This window comes from Rhincodon typus, chromosome 7 (genome assembly GCF_021869965.1).
Source record: "Rhincodon typus isolate 14 chromosome 7, sRhiTyp1.1, whole genome shotgun sequence".
In the NCBI taxonomy this organism is placed as follows: domain Eukaryota; kingdom Metazoa; phylum Chordata; class Chondrichthyes; order Orectolobiformes; family Rhincodontidae; genus Rhincodon; species Rhincodon typus.
Window position 1 is genome coordinate 17869907 of NC_063338.1, and position 23409 is coordinate 17893315.

At 40.7% G+C, this 23409-nt stretch overlaps 1 protein-coding gene across 2 annotated transcripts in view; it reads left to right on the forward strand.

The window, feature by feature from the left end:
- The window catches only part of traf3ip1 (TNF receptor-associated factor 3 interacting protein 1), a 155453-nt gene that overhangs the window by 30715 nt on the left and 101329 nt on the right, over window positions 1-23409 (forward strand). For both annotated transcript variants that reach the window (XM_048599122.1, XM_048599123.1), the window contains exons 2-5: window positions 4084-4152; window positions 7853-8014; window positions 9833-9982; window positions 15824-16240. In XM_048599122.1, the coding sequence (XP_048455079.1) occupies window positions 4084-4152; window positions 7853-8014; window positions 9833-9982; window positions 15824-16240 (798 nt within the window). The remainder of the gene's footprint in view (window positions 1-4083; window positions 4153-7852; window positions 8015-9832; window positions 9983-15823; window positions 16241-23409) is intronic.

Below are 23409 nucleotides of genomic sequence, written 5' to 3' on the forward strand. Positions count from 1 at the left end.
TGCTCCTCTGATGCTGCTTGGCCTGCTGTGTTCATCCAGCTCTACACCTTGTTATCTATGGATGTCCAGCCACTTTGAGTGGGCATCCATAATGACTAAGAACATTGAACCCACGAAAGGACCTGCATAATTGATGTGTAGTTGAGTCCAGGGTTTACCTAGCAATTCCCATGAATGTGGGGTAGATGCTGGCACTCTGGGTACTGTCCCGCCAATGTGGCTATGTCTGCTTCGGTCTTGGCATAACTTCTTGCTAACATCTTTATTTTGGAAACCCCTGGATGGCCCTGCTGGAGTTCAGCCAGAATCTGGTGGTGACCTTTGCTCAAGACAATCACTCTTGCTCCCCATAATAATATGCCATCCTCTACTGTGATCTGGTCTCTCTAGGTCCTGAAAAGTTTCAATTCTGGTTGTGACGGCCTTTTGGTATCCCTCATCATCATCAGCTGTTTCAGTTTTGCTAGGACCAGATCTTTCTGTGTCTGAAGTCTGATATTGTCAGCTGTGACTGGAAATATGTCCAGGAAATTTAAAACCATTACGGACTCTTCCACTGGAAGTACCACTAGTGATGTATCTGCCAGTGGGATGCAGCTCAATGTATTTGCATCTGCTACATGGCCCCCCAGATGGTTTTTCAACTTGTAATTATGCACACTTAGTATTAGAGCCTACTGCTGAATTTAGCCTGAAGCTATGGGCAGCACTGCCTTGTCCTCTTTAAGTGAACCTAGCAAGGGTTTGTGGTTTGTTATTATAATAAATTTACATCCGTAAATGTATTAGTGGAACATCCTGACTCCAAATATGATCGCCAAACCTTCCTTCTGTATCTGGGCTTGTTTATGTTCTGCATTAGCCAAAGTGCTGAATGCATATACTATTGGGCGTTCCTCTCCATTGGGTCACCTATGAGCTAATACTACACCTATGCCAAATGGGGAGACATCACATGTCTATACCAGCTCTCGCTTGGGATAATAGTGTGCTAGCATCGTAGAGGATGTTAGCTGTTCCTTTACTTCCCTGAAAGCTATGGCTTGGCTATGCAACCATTTCCAAGGTTGACCCTTTAAGAGTTGATGCAAAGGTTCCAGGATGGAGGCCAGGGTATGTATGAATTTTCCATAATAATTCATCAGCCCAAGGAAAGACCTCAGCTCTGGTACAGACGTGGGAGCTGGGGCACCTTTGATCACCCTCACTTTATCTTTCAGTGGGTGTAACCCGGTCTTGTTGACTCTGTAGCCCAAGTAGGTCACTTGGGGTGTCTAGTACACACATTTTTCCCTTCAAAGGTGTATACCCACCTGACTGAAATGCCTAAGGACTATGTCCATGTTCTCCAGGTGCGCTTTATTGGTCTTCCCTGTTATTAGCATGTCATCAAGATAAACAGCAACCTCGGGTAGACCTTGTAAAATGTTCTCCATCGCCTGTTGAAAGATTTCACAGGACAATACCCCAAACGGCAGTCTTGTATGTTGGTATGCATCATAATTGTAGCATACTTCTGAGAATCCTCGTCTAACCATAATTTGAAGTAAGCATAGCTCATGTTCAGCTTTGTGAAGGGCACTCTCCTTGCCAGCTTCGCGTATAAATCCTGTATGCGGGGAATTGGGTATTTATCCAGCTGCGAAAAGTGGCATACTGTTTGTTTAAAATCTCCACAAAGGCGAATCGACCCATTGGTCTTCACAATTGGTCTGACCAGTGCTGCCCATTCTGCAATCTGCACTGGTTTGATGATTCCTTTGCTTTCCAGCCTTCTGATTTCTACCTCTACTTTTGCCTGTAAGGCAAATGGCACTGGGCGGGCTTTGCAGAACCGTTGACTTGTTTTCTGGTCAAAATGCAAGGTGGTCTTGGCTCCTTTGATAGTCCCTAGACCTCCTCACAAATGTCCAGGTATTTAATTAGGACTTCACTCAGGCAAACATTTTCTAATTGAAAAATGTTGAGCCAATCCTGGTGAATCTTTCTCAACCAATTTTGCACCATCAATCTTGGGCCCAAGCTTTTTACTACAATTGTGATAACTGAACCAGCTGCTTCTCATAAGAGACTGGAACCAAAGTCATACTCTTAATCTGTAAAGGTACCTCGGTATAGGTTCTCAGTCTAGATGAGGTCTCGCGCAAACATAAAGGTTGGAGTCCAGAGCGAATTTTGTTAAAGACTGGTTCTGCAATCACTGAAATGGCCATGCCAGTGTTGACCTCTATTAGAACCGGGTGATCGTTTAACCAGATGTTTATTTTGGTTCTGATTTTGATGTTGCTAGCAATTTAACTGATCCGAACCAAATGTAGGTGGACTTCCCAGTGCGTGCACTCTACTGGATACCGGCATATGAGTTCTCTTACTCAACTTAGGTTGAGTAGGACTCTTTTGCAATCTTGAGTTCGCATACCGGCAGCAACTACAATGGCTTTCCAGCCTGGATCCTAAAGAAAATTTTAACCCATTTGGCTGAGGCTTGGCTTTGTTTTGGATTTTGCTGTGGACTGACCTAGGGCCCCTCTGTTCAGGATATGTCCTAAATGAGGCTATGCAATTGCCTTCACTCAAGTAGTATTCCCCAAGCTCAGTCTGACTGGTGTGAATGTCCACTTCCATTGGAACACACTGACACACAAATGCTCCACTTGCTGCATTTCCAATGATAAAGCCAGTTGTAGAGCCTGTTCGAAGTTCAGTTGGGCTTCAGCTAATAGACACTTTTGCATGGTTACGTCATTAATCCCACATACTATATGATCTCTTAGCATCTCATTAAGGGTTAAACTGAAGTCACATGCCTCTGCCAGTCATCTTAACCTAATCAGAAATCCTAATGTGGATTCCCCTGGTTCTTGAAATGCCAAGTAAAAGCAATAACATCTCAGAATTAGAGGCAGCTTGGAGTCATAATATTTCTTAACTAAATCTGCCAACTGTTGAAAGGTTTTAGTATCTGGTGCCTCAGGGAAAGTTAGGCTCCTAGTAACTGAAAAAGCTGCAGGTCCACAAGCTATCAGGAGAATTATTTGTTGCTTTTCATCTGCCCCAATGTCATTTGTCCGAAAAAAAGACACATTCTTTCCATATACTGGGCCTAGTCTCTAATGGCAGATCATTCAAATCAAGCTTCCCAAATAACGGCAAGATGCCAGAAATACTTATCCCAACTCAAAGATGACTATTGCGAGCGAATTTCTTCAGGAATGTGCTTTTCTTTCATCATGATTGAAAAAACTCCACAGAGGCTGATATCCCATCAGCAAGTTACCTTTTACTTACACGTGGAGAGTCCCTGACACTGATCCAGCTCCATCCAAGCCAGCTCTGAGTAAAGAAGATGTTTGACACTCCTGTTGGTACCTGTCAGCCAGGGCTCCCTGATTGGATCAGATTAACAGTCCCAATCAGGGAACTCATTCTATTAGGTCCACCTGACTGACCTTGTTACAGTCATTAAAATAGTCCTGGAAGCCGCCTCCAGTCTCCATGTTGAGAAGTAGTTGCAGTTTTGCAGTGTCTCTCTCAAAGTGGTTAGCTGGCTCTCCTCAAGATGACTGTCTCTTGCCAGCTTTATCACAGCCAGACAAAATGCCTGCAATGGTTAATTTTGATGAATAAGTTTTCCACAAAACAAAGTCATTTATGTTAGAATTTCTTGTCACGATCTTCTTATCTCCAGTTCATCACTGCGGAAAAAATGTTTGAGTCTTGACACCTGTTGAGGGTTCAATGGACAATCCTGGAAACCTTGAATTATTTAATGACATTTTGTGATTTGCTCTTAAGGTAACACAGTCTGATTGTCTGTCTGATTTTGGCTGCAATTGAATACACAAGAGAAGTCGTGTGGCTTTGGGATTCGGTATTTTGTGTGACTTCTTGTGTCTATCATAACAACAGGTTAACTTTCTTTACAAAATCATATAACAGCATGTTTGTAATAGCTGAGAATGGGACTATTGAAGATGGAGTAATGGCAGCAGTTTTAAAAGGTGAAGGGGCTGGTGTCTTAAGAGAATGAATCATTGATAATTGAATAAATGTGTTCAGGTTACTGTTCTTTTCTATTTACAGGTGATAAGGACCACTGGATTTTTGAAAGGACTGTATACAGAGTTTGAGTTGAAATCTGATAATGTTAAGGTATGTGAAAAGTGATTGCATGCACAGAGTTTATATGCTAGGCTGTTTAGATAAAATTATTTTAAATAAATCACAGCATTTCAGAATCCCAACAGTGCAGAAGGAGGCCAGTTGGCTGATCAAGTCTGCATCGACCCTCTGAAGAGCATCCCACCTACACCCACTCTATCCCTGTAACTCCACAGTTACCATGCCTAATTCACTTAGCCTGCACATCCTTGGACACTACGGGGTAATTTAGCATGGCCTGCATACCTTTGGGCTGTAGGAGGAAACCGGATCGCCCAGAGGAAACCCGTGCTGATGCGGGGCGAACGTGCAAATTCCACATAAGACAGTCACCGAAGGCTTGAATCAAATTCAAGTCTCTGGGGCTGTGAGGCAGCAGTGCTAACCACTATGCCACCATGCCACTCTAGACTGTCCCCAGTGCAGTATAATTGACATGAGAGAGAATTGACAAATATTGCATTTCCAGTGGAAAGCCATGTGGACAGGATGTAAGTCTATAACGTTGTAAACCTGATCTTCTCATTTGTGGTTCTAAACACAAGATGATTTGAAAAATTAGAACACATTGAATTGGAGATAACCTTTTACAATAATTTGGAAATTATTTGAGATTTAGCAGACAGTGTATCGATGAAGGACATGTCCTCCAGTTGGCAGGATGAGGGAAAGAGGTTTCCCTCAGAATCCGTACCAGGGACACAACTTTTCACCAGTGTTATTAATGACTTTGAAGCAATAAAGAATTGAATATCCAGTTGACAGATAGCACCAAATTAGGAGAGGGATACGAGCAGGAGGTTTCAAAGGCATTTAAGGCAGGTTGAGTGGGAGTTTATTGTGGATAAGTTCCTTTGGAACAAAGAACAGTAAATCATATTTTCTAAACAACAAGAAGTTAAGAACTGAAGGAACAAAAGGATTTTGGAATCCATGCGCAAATTAGATAAGTACATAAAAGAATCAGAAAACCATGGGGAGGCAATGGCCTAGTGGTATTGTTACTGGACTGTTAATCCATAGACCCAGATAACATCCTGGGGACCTGTGTTTGAATCCCATCGTGGCAGGTGGTGGAATTTGAATTCAATAGAATATCTGGAAATAAGAGTCTAATAACGACCATAAATCCATGCTGATTGTCGGAAAAAAAACCCATCTGGTTCAATAATGTCCTTTAGGAAAGGAAACTACCATCCTTATCTGGTTCCATCTGCATGTGACTCCAGACCCATAGCAATGTGGTTGACTCTTAACTGCACTCTGGGCAATTAGGGATGGGCAATAAATGCTGCCTGGCCAGAGATGCTCTCATCCTGTGAATGGATAAAGGCATCAGAAAACCTAATGGAATGTTGGCTTTGTCACAAGTCTAACTTCAGTTTTGTATATCTCATCTGGAGTTCAGTTTGGGGCTTCCACAATGCGTAGGATATATATTTGGCTTGACAGGGGAACAATGCATAATAATGATGCTTGGGCATAGAGGTTAAATCTTTGAGGACAGGCAAAATTAACTTGGTTTATATTTTCTTAAGTTGAAAAATAATTGATGAGTGGCATATATTAGCTTGTTAAAATAACAAAATAGTACAATTCTGTATATTTTTATTGGCTTGAGCTATCAAGGGATATAGAACCAAATAGGTAAAAGGAATTGAGTTGTAAGTTAGACATGATCCATTTGACTAATGAAAGAGGCTCAAAGGGCCATATGTCCTACACGTGTCTACACTACCTGCTGGCAAAAGATGCACATCCACAAGTAGCTTGCAGTTAGGAGAATGTGAATCCAAATGTATGTGTGCTTGTTCATACATAAAACAGTGAGGAGGAGGTTGGTTAGTCCTGATATTCAGAATATATTCATAACAGGTCTGTGATGAACAAAGGATACTCTTTGTCCCACAGAATCCAGAACATTGCATAAAAAACTAATCTCTTTTCGAATAAACAGCAGCTTAGAGAAATTTTGCCAGACTAATACCTGGAATGGACGGGTTGTCCTTTGAGGAAAGGTTGGACAGGGAATGTTGTATCTGGTGGAGTTTAGAAGAATAAGATGTGCCTTAATTGAAATATACAAGGTCCTCATGAGTCTTGACAGGGTAGATGTGGAGAGGATGTTTCCCATCTAGAACTAGAGGTTACTGTTTAAAAGTAGTTGGACCATTTAAAATGGAGATGAGGTGAAGCTCTTTTCTGAGTGTTGTGAGTCTTTGGAACTCTCAGAAAATGTGTGGAAGCAGAGTCTTTGAATATTTTTAAAGGCAGAGGTGGATAGATTCTTGTTAAGAAAGATGAATGGTTTTGAGAATAGGTGGCAATGTGGATTTTTGGTTATAATCAGCTTAACCATGATCATCTTTTCCAGAGAGTATTCTTTCTGATTCGAGGGCCACTTAACTATGGCTTGCATTGTGATTTTAGTATGAAACAGTGAGGAAGTGGGCCTCAGCCAAAATGGGAATTAAACCCTACACTCTTGGTATTATTCTGAAATGTACACCATCTATTAAGTCAATTGAGCTAATCATTCCAGATTGAGTGTCTCATTATATAGGAACAGTGTAATGATTTCAAACAAAGTGTAGCTAGGATAGAACTGAACAAATGAATGGTTGCATCCATTACAGGGTCAACTTCTTTCACTTAAGTGGTGAGTGTTTTTTATTTATAGTGAGAAAGCCATTATTTCTCAATTATAGTAGACGATGATATGGCTCTGACAATATTGGAAAAGCTAATTGCTCAATTTATGATTTGGAAACAACATTTACTTTGCACATTTTAGTCAAAAAATGGGAAATTAATTTCTATTTTTAGCAGTTTTCCAAAGTGGCTCAAATTCTCCTCCGCCTGTGGGAACTGAAAGAACTAGAACCTTCTCAAACAGTGGGCATGTCTCATATTTCTGCTTTGTTACAGTAATGGTTAATACCATGTCCAAGCGTAAAATACAGCTCGTAATTTCAGTTCTTCTGGCTTGCATTTTGTGGTTGTTGTCCCTCAGATCTTTCCTCCTTTATTCCTTCAGAGCTCCTGTTATCCTAACCTATGTACATTTGTGCTGTTTCACATTATTGGTCTTGAAATCACACTTATTTTAAAATGTTTCTTCTTCTGTTGTTCCCCCTTTACGTTATGTAATTTTGATTCTCCTTCTTTTTGTAAACCCTGTTTAAATCTGGAGTTAAGGTTTGGTTTTGGTCCTTCAGTTAAGTTTTGAGTTAAAAATTACATATATTCAAAAGTATTATTGCAAACTTAACTTGGTGACACCATGACTCAGAATAGATTGTGCACAAGGCGTTGAGTACATAATTTAGGCTGATATTTCAGTGCTGTAATGAAAAAGTACGCTTAATTAGAGGAGTTCTTTTGCACAATACATTGCATTGAGTTTAATCACCTTGTTTTAAAGATGTTCAAAAAAAAAATCACAATATGTAAAGAAGTGGTTTTCATTATGTCCTGCCTTTCATTATCTCTCACTAATGCCACCAAAAAAGATGGTTGTTTTATTTCAATTGCTGTATGAAAATTGTTGTCAGTGTGAAATTCTACATGCAGTTAAAGGCACTATATAAATGCAAAATAGTTCTTTGCATTTTCTGGGTACAGATAATATAAATTGGAAGTTGTGATTTTAGATTGCTAACTAATTTATTTTCCTTTGTTTTCTTGTCAGGATAAAGATGCTAAAATTGCATTCTTGCAGAAGGCTATTGATGTCGTGATGATGGTTTCTGGTGATTCTTTGTCTGTGAAACCTGCACGTGTTGTGGCTGGTCATGAACCTGAGAAAACAAATGAACTCTTGCAAACTATTGCAAAATGTTGTCTTACTAAGGTAAATTATCTGTCGGAGGATACAGCCTGAGTATGTGAAAGAACCAAAAATTGGATAGGTATGTTCCCATATTTTAGATATTCTGCAAGACATGAGGAGTATCTGTGTTTGTTTGTTAGGAGAACAGGGTAGAACTCCAGAAGGACAAAATCAAGTTGGTAGGGTGTGCAGATAAGTGGCAGATGCGTATGCAGAGAAGTGTGAGATGATGCATTTTGTGAGGAAGAATATTGAAAGACAATATAAAATGGTACAATTCTAAGCGGACTGTAAGAGCAGAGGGACCTGGATGTAAATGTGCACAGATCATTGAAGGTGGCAGGACAGGTAGAGATAGCATTAAGTAAAGCAGAATACAGTGTCCTCAGCTTTATTAATAAGGGTAGAGAGTACAAAAGCAAGGAGGTGATGTCTACTTGCATAAGACATATTTTAGATCTCAGCTGGAGTATTGTGTACATTATAGGGAGGATGTGAACACATTGGAGAGTGTACAAAAGCGATTTACAAGAGTGGTGGCAGAGATGAGGATCTTCATTTATGAGGATACATTGAAGTTGGGACTGTTCATCTTGGTGAGAAGGTGGCTAAGACAAGATCTGACAGAGGTTTTCAAAATCATGGGTGGGCTGGATAGCGTTGGTAAGGAGAAACTTTTCCCTTTCTTAAAAGGAGCAAGAATAAGAGGACAATAGATTTAAAGTGATCTGCAAAAGAAATAAGTGAAGTGAGGAAAATCTTTTTCACTCAGCAGATAGTTAGGGCATGGGATGCACTGCCTGGTAGTATGGTGGAGGTAGATTTGGTTGAGGCATTCAAGAGGGCATTTGATGATTATTTGAAAAGAAATTAATGTGCAAGATTATGAGGAAAGAGGAGGAGATTGGTACTAGATAATGATGCTCATTCATTGAGCCAGAGCAGGCACGATGGGCCAGATAATCTCCTATATTGTAACATTTACGTAATTCAGTCTGGAAAGATCAGGTGCATGAGAACTGGTGAAACAGACATAACACATGCGGTAATGTGGCCTCCTTTTCCAGACTGCAGGGAAACACTCTGCCCTCCTTTCTACTACCTCCAGGTCCCTTTTCGTGAAATAAGCTAACTTGCCTTTCTCAGCCACTTCTTTGGAGATAACTATGCAGGACCTAGTTGTAAATTGCAGCTCCTGACTTGCAGCTTCTGAAATGCTCTGAAGGTGGACTTCACATTTGGTGCCTGCAGTGTGAAGATTGCAAAGTCCTGGCAGCAGTGAACATTTGCACCTCTCCTGCCATATGATTCCATGAGATAGGTGCCAAAGAGATTGGTAGCATAACTGATGAGGTGAAGAGGGGAAGACTGTGTGGGGGAAAAAAGTGGGCCACAGTGGACCAAGGGATTAAGTTGGTTTCTCTATCTATGGATGCTGCTAGATCTGCTGATTATTTCCTGCACTTTTCGTTTTTAGTTCTCAATTTGCCTACTACATCTTGGCAGTTTCTTAAAGAATTAATAGTGTCACATTTGATGTAATTGCTCCAGTTTGTTATTGGAATTTTTTGTGAAATAACACTTTTGCAAGATGCCATTTATGTTCAACACCTGTGACCTTGCTTGTACCACTGCTTTAGTGGGCAGAGACAACATGCTGGCAAAATAAGTTGGACATATATTTCCAATGGAACATAAACACAGTAGCATCAAGAAATATTTCCTCTCCAAGCTTGTAAATTTTTAGAATATTGTCCACAGTACATCACTGACCTTGAGTTTTGCATAGACAAGCAGAGTTGAGAGAAATATTGATTCATTTAGTTTTTTGTTCTCCAGCTGTCCAGTGATGATTCTGTGAGGAAGGTCCTTGCTGGTGAAAAGGTAGATCTTAAATCAAAAGGACTGCCCAGTTCCAAGTCACAGGGCAAAGAAAACAGAGAGAAAAAAGATGATGAGCGAAAGAGGCAGAAGGACAAAGAACAAGAGGTAACCTGTTCAATGTGCAGCATTTCACAATAGCCCACAGACAATATACAACATTAATTAAATTTTTGATTCCAGATTGTTAATAATTTAACCTAATACCTACTTTATAAAACAGCTATTATTTGTGTATCTTATCTATTTGAGCCAAAAGTGAAATTGATTTTGGATACTTTGATTTCACTAGGCCTAAAACAGAGCAAAAATCATGCTTTTTTAATGCAAACTTGTTTTTGCATGTATTCTGAATCATTCGAAGTGTTACTAGTTTTGTCTTTTTTTAACACCTTGATGTTTAAACTGACCTTTATATCCTAAGTTTGCTTTTGCTTGCCTTCTGCTTCACAGTTCTCTGTGAATAATGCATTTTATTTAATCTCCCACAGGATATTTCCAATCAACCATGCTACTTGTTCTTTTGCTCAACTCAGTGTTCACTGTGCCTTCAATGCTGCTTGATAGATTAAGGATTTTATTATGATATCTTGGAAGATATGAACAATGATTTACGAAGAAGAATATAAGTAATGGATTGGAGTTCTTCCCATCTCCACTTCTCTGTCAGTAATCTTGTAAAAAATAAGGGATTTCCACACAGAGAGTGCATATTAACTGAAAATCACAAAATGTGCTGCAGAGAAAGAGATGATTTGGGCCACCATGCCCATATTCACCTTGTCTTGCCCAATAAAGCTATCTACTTTAACCCCATTTTTGTGCCTATTCCCTATTTTCATTTTATCATTGTTCAAAAGCTTGTGTAGTTTCCTTTCCAATTTAAAATTTCTGCCTCAAAGCTACAACCTCCAGAGATAAAAAGTCTTTTTTAAACTTTGTCTTACATTCTTAACTTCATTCTTCATCCCATATTGTCAATTGTGCAAACAGTGAAATGATCCATCATTATTAGCAATTTATTCCTTGTATTAAGATCATAAGAAAAAGGAGCAGATTTAGGCTGATTGAGTCTGCTCCACCATTCAATCATGGCTGCTATGTTTCTCAACGACATTCTCCTGCCTTCTCCTCAGAACATGACTGAGCCTCCACAGCCCACTGTGGTAATGAGTTCCACAGAATCACCACCCTCTTGCTGAAGTAATTCTCCTCATTTCAGTTCTAAAGGGTTGTCCCTTCACTCTGAGGCTCTGCCTTCGAGTCCTAATCTTTGCTAGTGGAAACATCTTCTCCATATCAACCTTATCCAGACCTCTCAGTACTCTGCGAGTTTCAGTGAGATCCCCCCCTCATCCTTCTAAACTCCATTGAGTACAGACCCAAAGCCCTCAATCGCTCTTCATGTGACAAAGCCCTTCATCTTTGGGATCATTCTTGTAAATCTACTCTGGATCCTCTCCAGAGTTAGCACATCCTTACTTACAGGGCCCAAAACTGCTCAAAGTATTCCAAAATAAGATAACAAAGTGTGGAGCTGGAGGAACACAGCAGGCCAGGCAGCATCAGAGGAACAAGAAAGCTGATGCTGCGGGTCGGCACCCTTCTTCAGAAGTGGGGATGGGGAGGGGAGCTCAGAAATAAATAGAGAGAGGAGGTATGGGACTGGGGAAGGTAGGTGGGATGGTGATAGGTGAGTGCATGTAGGCAGTGGTCAGGATTGGTCAGTTAGTTAGGAGTGGCGGATAGGTGGGATAGAAGATGGACAAGTTGTGTCAGGTCAAGGAGGCAGGGATGAGAGGGAGGGTTGGTCATGGGATGAGGCTGGGGGTAGGGAGATTTTGAAACTGGTAAAATCAACACCATTGATCTGTAGGCTCCCGAGGCGGAATATGAGGTGCTGCTCCTCCAGTTTGCGGGTGGTGTCGTTGTGACATTAGAAGAGGCATGTCACCCAGGGAGTGGGAGGGGGAGTTAAAATTTTTCGTAACCGGGTGGTGATGTTGTTTGTCGCATACAGAGTGCAGATGATCTACAAAACGGTCTCCAAGTCTCCGCTTGGTCTCACCGATGTAGGATGAATGGAGGTGAGGAGGGAGGTGTAGGGGCAGGTGTAGCACTTCCTGCGGTTGCAGGGAAAGGTGCCGGGGGTAGTGGGATTAGTGGGGAGTGTGGAGTGGACGAGGGAGTCGTGGAGAAAGCGGTCCATCAACTTAGTCTACTGCATCCGCTGCACCCGATGTGGCCTCCTCTACATCGGTGAGACCAAGTGGAGACTTGGAGACCGTTCTGTAGAGCATCCGCGCTCTGTACACTTATCACCATCCCACCTATCTTCCTCAGCCCCACCCCTTCTCTCTCCATTTATTTCTGAGCTCCTCTCCCCCTCCCCATTTCTGAAGCAGGGTCCCAACCCAAAACGTCAGCTTTCCTGTTCCTCTGATGCTGCCTGGCCTGCTGTGTTCCTCCAGCTCCACACTTTGTTATCTCTGACTCCAGCATCTGCAGTTCTTGCTACTCTCTCTAATACAGTATTCCAAATGCAGTTTTACCAGAGCCATATACAGCCTCAGCAGTACATTCCTACTTGTGCATTCCAGCCCTCTCAAAATTAATGCTAACATCACATTTTATCTTCTTAACCGCCAACTGAACCTGCACGTTAACCTTAAGAGAATTGTGAATCCTGAACAAGGTCTCCTAAGTCATTGTGTGCTTCAGATTTCCAAACCTTTTCCCTATTTAGAAAATAATCTACCCTCTATTCCTCCTACCAACGTGCATAACCTCACACGTACCCACATTTTATTCAATCTGCCGTTTCTTTGCCCACTGTCATAGCCTGTCCATGTCCTTCTGTAGCCTCCCTGTTTCTCAACACAACTTGCTCCTCCACCTATCTTTTGTCATCTGCAAATTTAGGAATAATACCCTCAGTTCCTTTGTCTAGATTATTAATGGATAAAGTGAATGGTTGTGGCCCCAACACTAACCTTTGCAGAACTCCACTAATCACCGGCTGCATTCCTGAAAAAAAAACCCTTTATCCCCACTCTCTTTCGTCTGACCTTGCCCCTAATACCTTGGGCTCTTATTTAGAAGCCTCCTGTGTGGCACATTGTAAAGGCCTTCTGGAATTCCAAACAAATCATGTCCACTGGCTCTACTTTGAGGAGATAATACGTTACACAAAGAATTCTGACAGAATTTTCAGACATGACCACTCCTTGACGAATCTGTGCTGATTCAGCCCTATTTTACAATGCGCTTCCAAGTGTTCCTAGTGGGCTGTACCACAGGCTGCTCCAAAAATCCATCTCTTAAGAAGTTCCACGAATTCCTTTCATTCTACAAATTCCTTTTTTTGAGATCCGCTAACAACCTGGTTTTCACAGTCCACCTGCATATTGAAGTCCCCCATATTTATTGTGATGGTACCTTTCTTACATGTCTTTTCTATCTCCTGATTTATTTTCTGCATCCTGCATCCTGAATACTGTTAAGAGACCTATAGATAACTCCCATCAGAGAGTTTTTTTTTTCCTTCGCAGTTTCTCAACTCTACCGACACTGATTTGGTGCCTTCCAACTCTATATCACTTCTTGCTGTTGTTGTAATTTCATTTCTTACTAACAATGCAGACCCTATCCCCTCTGTCCTGTGCCCATCTGCTGGTCTTTTCCATAGGACATGTATCCTTGGATATTTAATTCCCAGTCCTCATTCCCTTGCAATCACACCTCTCTGATACCCTCAATATTGTACCCACCAATTTCAATCAGTGCCTCAAGCTGATTTATTTTGTTTCATATACTGCATGCATTTAAGTACAATGCCCTCAGTCCTGTATTGACTGTCCCCATTCTCATAGTTGTCCCCTTATCTGCTTTGCTTGAAGTTAGATTCCTGAGTCTTTCCATACTGTGTCCTATTACTTGTTTTTGAAATTTTAATAACCTTTGCAGACCCATCCCCCCTTGACTTTTCTCCAAAATTTTCCATGCAGCTATTCCCCCAACTATTTTGTTTAAAGTCCATTTACAGCCTTGGTTATGCGATTCTCCAGGACTGTGGTCCTAGCATGATTCAGGTGGAACCTGTCCCATCGGAGCAGCTCCTTCCTTCCCCAGTACTGGTCCCAAGGACCCATAATTTTGAACTTGTGCCACACCAATCTCTGAGCCACACGTTAATCTTGTTGACCCTGTGCCAATTAGCAGATCAGATAGTAATTCAGCAATTACCCCTTTTTTTTATTTAGCCCCTAGCTGCTCATATTCCCTCAGCAGAACCTAGATCCTCTTTCTATCTATATCACTGGTACCTACAGGGACCACAACAACTGGATCTTTCTCCTCCCACTGCAAGTTCCTCTGCAGCCCAGATGAGAGATCTTGAACCCGGGTACCAGGCAGGCAACGCATTGCCTGGTTCTGGGTCTCTATTTTGTATACTTAGTTCTTAATTTGATTTTTCAAATTTTCTACTTGTCTTTTAGATTGTAACCCTTATATCTCCAATATTTACCTTCACTCTGAAAGTAATCTATTGATAGTCAAATTAGTAGCTATTGCCAACCAATGAACTTATAGTTTTCCTGTGATGTCACTTTCTTTTGTGCTGGGCCGCTGATCCTGGACTTTGTAAGATTTTTTTTCCCCAGGAGAAACTAAACTATGAACCAAGAAAGCACCTTTTCCCCGAATTTCTATGCTACCTCCAAATTACTCCAATTATATACTTACTTTGGCCACGGCTCACTCCAAATGTGATCTCTCCTTCCTGACCATGTGCAGTTCAGTTGAATTTCTGCTGTAACATTTTCATGGTTTTAATATCCTTCCTATAGATATTTTAAATCAACTTGTCTGATGTGTTATAGCACACTTTTGGAGCAGATAGGGCTTGAATCCAGGCCTTCAAGACTAGAGGTGGGGGCACTACCATTGCAACACAATACCCTTAATATCCTTCCTGTAATTAAATGCTGAAGATAATTTGCAGAATTCTAATTTAAACCTAACAATTATTTCTTTAATTTCCAAATTGAAATGGGTGGATTGCAGCAGTCAGCTATTTGATTGTTTTACAAAGAAAGGAATGAGTTTAAAGAAACTGTTGGATATACTTAAAGTTTTCGAGAAGATTTGTAGCTTGGGTTGAGAATGAGCTTGTAGACATGCTCGCCCAGCTGGTGGGTTTGATTGCAAATGTTTCGTTACCCTGCTAGGTAACATCGTCAGTGTGCCTCCCGTGAAGTGTCAATGCTCTGAAAGAATGCTTGAGATCTATTGGAATGAGGTAACAGGTGATAGATATATTAGTTAAGGTTTAATTCATTGTGAATTGGTTGCATAAATGTGGGGAATGACTAATCTGGGGATTCTGTATTTTATAGGGTGTGATTAATGGAAATAAAGCTGTCACTAAAAGTGTGGACATTGTTATGCACTAGAATATAACGTATTTTAACGATGTCCACTTGGCAGAGAAGTCTGCTAGCCTAGATAAGACTTCAGACACAGAGCAATGTGTTTTGACTCTTAATAGCCCTCTGAAATGGCTTAGCAAACCACTCAGTCCAAGGACAATTGGGGATGGGCAATAAATGCTGGCCTTGTCAGCAACATTTACATGCCATGAAATAATACATTTTTAGAAAGGTATTTTTTCCACCTTCCTTTCTTTCTTTCAATTTTTCCTATGTTTGTTACATGTGGCCTCCACAATCTTGGTTGATCACTCCTTCATATCGTCTGTAATTTTGGACTTGGCAGACATATTCACTGCTGTATACCCTTGCTGCCACTAACTATACCCATTTATCTGAACTGGGGACTGGTGGTTGGGTCAAATTTCTCTCAACCTGCATTCTTGTAAATATGTATTATATTTCAACCACTTTTGTGTTATGAACTCTTTCTTTTTTTTCCGAACTTATTTTGAAGGAAAGGAATGAGAATGGAATTAAGCACACCAGCGGAGATCGAAAAGAAAAGGAACATGGGAAACCAATGGACAAAGAAAGGGACCGACACAAAGATGGTGATAGACGAGAAAAAGTAAAGGATCAAGAAAAGGACCGAGCAAGAACGAAAGAGAGAGATGAGGAAAACCACAAGAATCGAGGGGATGGAGAAAAAGTGGAAAAGGACAAGAACCGAGAAGGAGAAAAAATGGAAAAAGACAAAATTAGAGGAGATGGAGAAAAGGACAAAGAGCGAAGCAAAGAAAGGGAAAGAAATAGAGAAAAAGTGAGAGAAAAAAGACAGCGAGACAAGGAGCGTGAGCATTTGAAAGACCAAAGTAGAGATCAAGAAGTAGAAAGGGAAAAAGCCAAAGAACAGGAAAAATCTGATAGAAGGGTAATTATAAATTGCATGACTTTGTTTTAGTTAGTGGAATATGTTAATGTGTTTACAATACAAAATATGACAATTAAAGTTTTACCAGATGTTTTGCAGATGTTAAAAGAATGTGTGCAGAAAAGTGCAAAACAATTCCATGTGATATTTGGCATTCTGCAAAGGAATTAAATTCCAATTATGCCAATTCATTAGGGATGGGCAATGAATGCTGTCTTTCCCTGCAACACCCACGTATCATGAATATTATGAAAAAACATTTCCGCTGAAGTATTTCTGACAAGTGTTGGTTTTGTATGTGATCTTGTAAGTCATGCTGTTATTCCTAGAATTGACTGCCATATTCAACTTGGATGTTGCCTAGAAGTGATAGGCAATAAAGCTGTGAAATTGTCTTAACCATTCTGTTGTTGTAAATCTAATACATTTTTGCTTAAATGACATTGCTGTGTTGGAGTACATTTAAGTTTGCAAAGTGGTTTAAAGAATCAACTATCAAATGGGTTTATAGCGTATAAATTTTGTCTGCTCGATTTGTTGGGTATTTTGGAGAAAATGACATTCCACATTAATCACTAAGTGATGTGATACAGTTCACCTTAACCTTCAGAGGTCTTTGTTATAATGATTTACATGCTCCTATAGCAGTTTTGATAAGTGGGTATCAAGGAAAATGCACGAATGTGAATAAGTATCTGGACAAAGGGAAGAAAGTAAAATATTGTTGTCAGGTTAAAAAAAAAGGATTGATTAGGTGGAAAATCACTGCAGGGTATTCTAAATCCCCTTCAATCTCAATTATGCATAGTTAACTTCTCTCATAATACCAAACAGAAACAGACAATGCAATCAGAATTGTTGCTAAGATCTTTCAATGGGCATTAGAGATGATTTGGTTTGATTAGTGGTAATTGAAGTTCACTGTGAGTAAATAAACTTTCATTGTGGACAGTAAAATAAACCAAAGAACTGTAAATGCTAGAGATTCTGAAATAGAGGGGAGGACAGGAGAGAACAGAGTTAATGTTTTTTAGTCTGGTGATGACTCTTTAGAATAGAGTTCAGCAGCAGTCTCTACTTTAGTTTCAGTATGGATGTGAGAGAATGCATTTGTGAAAATTTAAAGAAGCCTAAAATGTGTTTAGCTGATTCATTGCTCCCCATAGTCTTCATCATCTTGAGTTCTCCACCCAAAGGCAGGTCCAGTCTATAATGCCACAAATTCCAGCAAGGGTAGGCCAAAGAGGCAGGTCCTGAATCTGACAAGGCCAGAACAGGGATTAAAGCCTGTTTTATTGGTACTAATTTAATCCACTCATCCAGTCAATTGTAACCTCTCTACTACATAAAAGGACAAGACCTAACAGATGTATTGGAATATCACCCAGACTGATCTCCAGATTACCGTCCTGACTTGGATTCGTTGCCATTCCTGCACTGTCACTGAGTCAAAATCTTGAAACTGCTCCCCTAACATAATTGTGGATGTTACACATCCTCAAGCATTAAACATAGAAACGTAGAAGATAGGAGTAGGAGAAGGCCATTCGGCCTTCTGAGTCTGCTCTGCCATTCTTCAAGATCATGGTTGATCATCCAACTAAATAGCCTAATCCTGCTTTCTGCCCATAACCTTTGATCCCATTTGACCCAAGTGCTATATCTAGCCGCCTCTTGAATACGTTTAATGTTTTGGCATCAACTACTTCCTGTGGTAATGAATTCCACAGGCTCACCACGCTTTGGGTGAAGAAATGTCTCCTCATCTCTGTTCTAATCGTCTGCCCCAAATCCTCAAACTGTGACTCCTGGTTCTGGACACACCTACCATTGGGAACATCCCCCCCTGCATCTACCCTGTCGAGTCTTGTTAGAATTTTATACATCTCTATGAGATCCCCCCCTCATTCATCTGAACTCTAACGAAAACAATCCCAACCTAGTCAATCTTTCCTCATACATCAGATCTGCCATCCCCGGAATCAGCCTGGTAAACCTTCGCTGCACTCCCTTGAGTGTAAGAACATCCTTCCTCAGAAAAGGAGACTAAAACTGCACACAATATTCCAGGTGTGGTCTCACCAAGGCCCTGTACAACTGCAACAACACATCCCTGCTTTTGTATGCGAAACCTCTCATAATGAAGGCCAACATACCATTTGACTTCTTTACTACCTGCTGCACCTGCATGCTTACCTTCAGCAATTGGTGCACAAGGACACTCGGGTCCCGGTGCACACAGCCATTCAGGTAGTAATCTGCCACCTTGTTTTTGCTTCTGAAGTGAATAACCTCACATTTATCTAAATTGTACTGCATCTGCCATTGATTTGCCGACTAACCCAACCTGTCGCGATCATGCTGAAGGATCTCTGCATCCTCGTCACAGTTCACCCTCCCACTCAACTCGGTATCATTTGCAAATTTGGAGATGTTACATTTTGTTCCCTCATCCAAATCATTAATATATATTACGAATAGCTGGGGTCCCAGCACCGATCTCTGTGGCACCTCACGAGTTACTGCCTGCCAATTTGAAAAGGACCCATTAATTCCTACTGTTTGTTTCCTCTCTGCTAACCAGTTTCCTATCCATCGTAATACACTCCCGCCAATCCCATGCACTTTAATCTTGCACATAAATCTCTAATGTGGGACTTTGTCAAATGATTTCTGAAAGTCCAAATATACTACATCAACTGGCTCCCCCTTGTCAACTCTACTAGTTACATCTTCATAGAATTCCACTAGATTTGCCAAGCATGATTTTCCTTTCATAAATCCATGCTGACTCTGTTTGGTCCTCTGTTTTCTAAATGCTCTGCTATAAAATCCTTGACAATGGATTTGATTTCTCCCCACTAACAATGTTAGGCTCATGGTGTATAATTCCCTGTTTTCTCTCTACCTCGCTTTTTGAGTATTGGAGTGACATTAGCCATCCTCCAATCTGCAGGGACTGTTCCAGAGTCTGTAGAACCCTGGAAGATGACCACCAATGCATCCAGTATTTCTAGAGCTACTTCCTTAAGTACTCTGGGATGTAGATTATCAAGCCCTGGGGATTTATCAGCCTTCAATCCCAACAATTTTACCAGCACCATTTCATTATGAATATCGATCTCCCTCAGCTCTTCCCTCTTGCTAAATCTTGCATCCTCCAACAATTCTTTTATCTGATTTGTTTCCGCTTTTGTGAAGATAAAACCAAAGTATTTATTCAGAGATAGCAAGATCTGCAGATGCTGGAGTCAGAGATAACATAGTGTGGAGCTGGAGGAACATAGCAGGCCAGGCAGCATGAGAGGAGCAGGAAAGTTGACGTTTCGGGTCGGAACCCTTCTTCAGAAAGGCTTCAGCGTCCAGCTCTGCACTATCTCCGTGCTCCTTTAATTATGATCTCTACTCTTTCAACAGCTCCAATGTTGATTGCCCAGCCATTAGCGGTTGCACCACAGCTGCTAAAACTCAATGTTCTGAAAGACCATCCTTAATCTTCTGCACCTTTATGAATATTTTAGTTGGCTATTTGGCTCTGCAAGCCTACTCCAATGTTCAATAACATCAAAACTAATTTGGTGTGCCAGCAACTCCACATTCACCTGTATCAACCTGATAACTTTTGACCCGTTATTAGTCTAAAATCTCATCATCTCTGTCTAAAATGAGAGAGCTCCATATTTTTAAATTGTGCCCCCTAGTTCTAGTTTCTCCTACAAGGACAAGCATCCTTTCAACATCTTCTCTATCAAGACCTTTCAGGATCTTGTATGTCTTTCAGTAGGAGACCTCACTTTCTTTCTTTCTCGAAACCTAGTTCTTTGACCATGTTTCTGTCCATTGCCCTAATATTTTCTTATGTGGCTCAGCGTAGAGTTTTGCTTTGAAGTGTTCCTGTGATGCACCTTGGGATATTTTATTACTTTAAATGTGACATCTACGACGTGCTGGTTCTTAACTTCCATCAACTATAAAAATGATGACTGAAGGTTGACGTTTCAGGTCGGGACCCTTCTTCAGATACTCCTTTGATGCTGCCTGGCCTGCTGTGTTCCTCCAACTCCACACTGTGTTATCTCAAAGCATGTATTCAGTTCCTCAGCTATTTCTTTGTCCTCTATTGTACGTTCCCCCATTCCTGTCTGTATGAGACCTACATTTGTCTTTACCAATCTTTCTCTTCACGTATGTATAGAAACTCTTAGCGTCAGTCTTTATGTTCCCTGCAAGCTTACTTTCGTACTGTATTTTCCCCTTCCTAATCAATCCCTTGGTCCTTCTTTGCTGAATTCTAAACTGCTCCTAATCTTCAGATTTATTATTTTTCTTGGCCAATCTGTGTACTTCTTCCTTGGACCGATACTATCTCTTATTTCCTTTGTAAGCCATGGATTGGCCCACTTACCCATTTTGCTGTTATGACAGACAGGAATAAACAGTTGTTGCAGTTCCTCCATGCATTCCTTGAATGTTTGTCATTGCCTATCCACTATCATCCCTTTAAGAAACTCTCCCCTATCTATCAAGGCCAACTCACACCTCATATCCTCGTAGTTTCCTTTACTAAGGTTCAGCACCCTGGTCTCCGAATCAACAACCTCACTCTCTACCTTGATTAAAAAATTCTATCATGTTATGGTCACTCTTCCCCAAGGGGTCTTGCACAGCTAGATTAGCAAGGATTCCCTTCTAATTACACAGTACCCAGTCTAAGATGGCCTGCTGTCTAGTTGGTTCCTCCACATATTGGTCAAGAAAACCATCCTGTATACACTCCAGGAATTTTTCATCTATGGCATTGTGGCTAATTTGATTTGCACAATCTATGTGCAGATTAAAATCATCCATGATCACCGATATTCTCTTATCACATGCAACTCTAATTTTCTCTTTATTGTCATTCTTGACATCACCACTGCAGTTTGGGGGTCTATATATGACACCTACTAACGTTTTTGTCCGTTGGTATTTTTCAACTCTACCCATTATAGAATCCACATTGTCAGAGTTAATATCCTTTCTATTGTGTTAATTTCTTCTTTAACCAGCAATGCTGCTCTGCCACATTTTCCTTTTTGCCTGTCTTTCCTAAATACTGAATACTCTGGGACATTCAGTTCCCATCCCTGGTCACCTTGCAGCCATGTCTCTGTAATCCCAGTTATATCACACCCATTTACATGTATCTGCATGATTAGTTCATCCACTTTATTGCAGATGCTCCGCGCATTAAGGTACAAAGCCTTTAAACTTGTCCTTTTAACAATGTTTGTCTCCTCCTGATTTTTCTCAATAGCCCTGTTTGAATCTTGTACTTGGTTTCTCAGCCTATCACTTTTCTTACTCCCTTTTCTAGCTTTTGTTTTTGCCCTTGCTGCCTTCTTTAGTTCCTTACATAGGTTGTCATCCCCCTGGCATATTAGTTTAAATCCTCCCCAAATACTCTAGCAAACACTTCCCCTAGGTCATCAATTCCAGCCGTGCCCAGGTATAACCTCTCCAATTTGTACAAGTCCCACTCCCCCAGAACAGTCCCAATGCCCAGGAATCAGAAACCGTCTCCTTGACACCATCTTTGCAGCCATGTATTCACCTGATGTATCCTGTCATTTCTCCTATGACTAGCACGTGGCGCTACCATTGAGGTCTGATTTCTTAACTTTCTTCCTAGCTCCTTATATTCTGCCTTTAGGACCTCATCCCTTTTTTTAAGTATGTTATTTGTACCGATGTGTACCACGACCACTGGCTGTTCACCCTCCCCCTTCAGAATGTCCTGTACCCACTCCAAGACATCCTTGACCCTAGCACCAGGGAAGCAACATACCGTCCTGGAGTCTTGTTTGCGGCCACAGAAATTCCCATTACAGTTGAGCCCCATATAACTATTGCCCTGCCACTCTTTTTACCCCTCCCCTCTGCAATTGAACCAACCGCAGCAGTTCAAGGAGGCAGGTCACCACTACCTTCTTAAATTTACTTGCTCACAGCAAACTTCAATTGCCTTTAATCAGTCCAGCAAATTATCTATAACACCCTTTGAAAAATCTAGCAGGAATCCTGACTCTATCCTGTTTGGTATTGCATGAAAAATCAGCTATCCATCATTGAGCCTGAAGGGGTTTTAGAGTATCCTGCACAATGATTTTCTTCTTAATGCAACATTTTTTAACCTGACAGCAATCTTTTACTTTAGTAAAATCCTGGCCTAGCCAGCAACACCTACATCCAATGAGCAAATTTTTGAAAATGTATATAATGGAATATAGTAAATAATGAACCCGAATTATTATTTTAAATGTGACAAGACAATGATATTATAAGTTGCAGGTTTAAGCATGTAGAAAGAAAGACAAGCATTTCTGTAGTGCTCTCCACAACTCCAAACCTTTCAAAGCACTTTATAGCCATTTAAGTACTTTTTGAACTGTAATCACAGTTGTAATATAGGGAATATAGCAGCTAATTTGCACTCAGCAAACCTCCACAATCAGCAATATAATTATCAAATGATCTGTTTTGTTGTGTTCTTGATTGAGGGATAATTGTCAACCGGGAAGTGGTGATATCAAGTCTGCTCTTATTCAGAATAGTGCGATGGGATCTTTTAAATCCATCCAAATTGAAGCAGATGTGGTGTCTCGATTTAAGCTCTCATCCAAAAGATAGCATATCCAGCAATGCAATGCTGTCTCAGTGCTGAACTGAAGTGCTAATTTTGAATTTTGATGCTGAAGTCCTAGAATTGGGTGAAAATCCAGAAAAGTCTGTTTTGGAGGCAAATGTACAGTTAACTGAGCCACAACTAACATTGGAGTAAACCTAAGGCAGAAATCACTAAGTATTTTTTTCACATAAGGTAACAGTAACTGGAACACCTTGCCAGGAAATGTGGTTGAGGCCAGAAAAAATGGATTAATGCAAGAAAATGCGAGATACTGTAATAGGAAGGTATTCAAGTAAGTGTTGGTACCTTACAAGAATGAGAAGAAGTAGACTGAAGGACTTAGAATTACAATTAGCTTTATCGTCACTTGTAATCACATAAGTGCAGTGAAACGTTCACACACCACCACTATGGATGCCATCTTAGGTACAAAGGTACTGAGGTACAGATTCTGAAGTACAAATTTTTAGGAAAAATACAGAAAAATAAAGAAATAGAATGT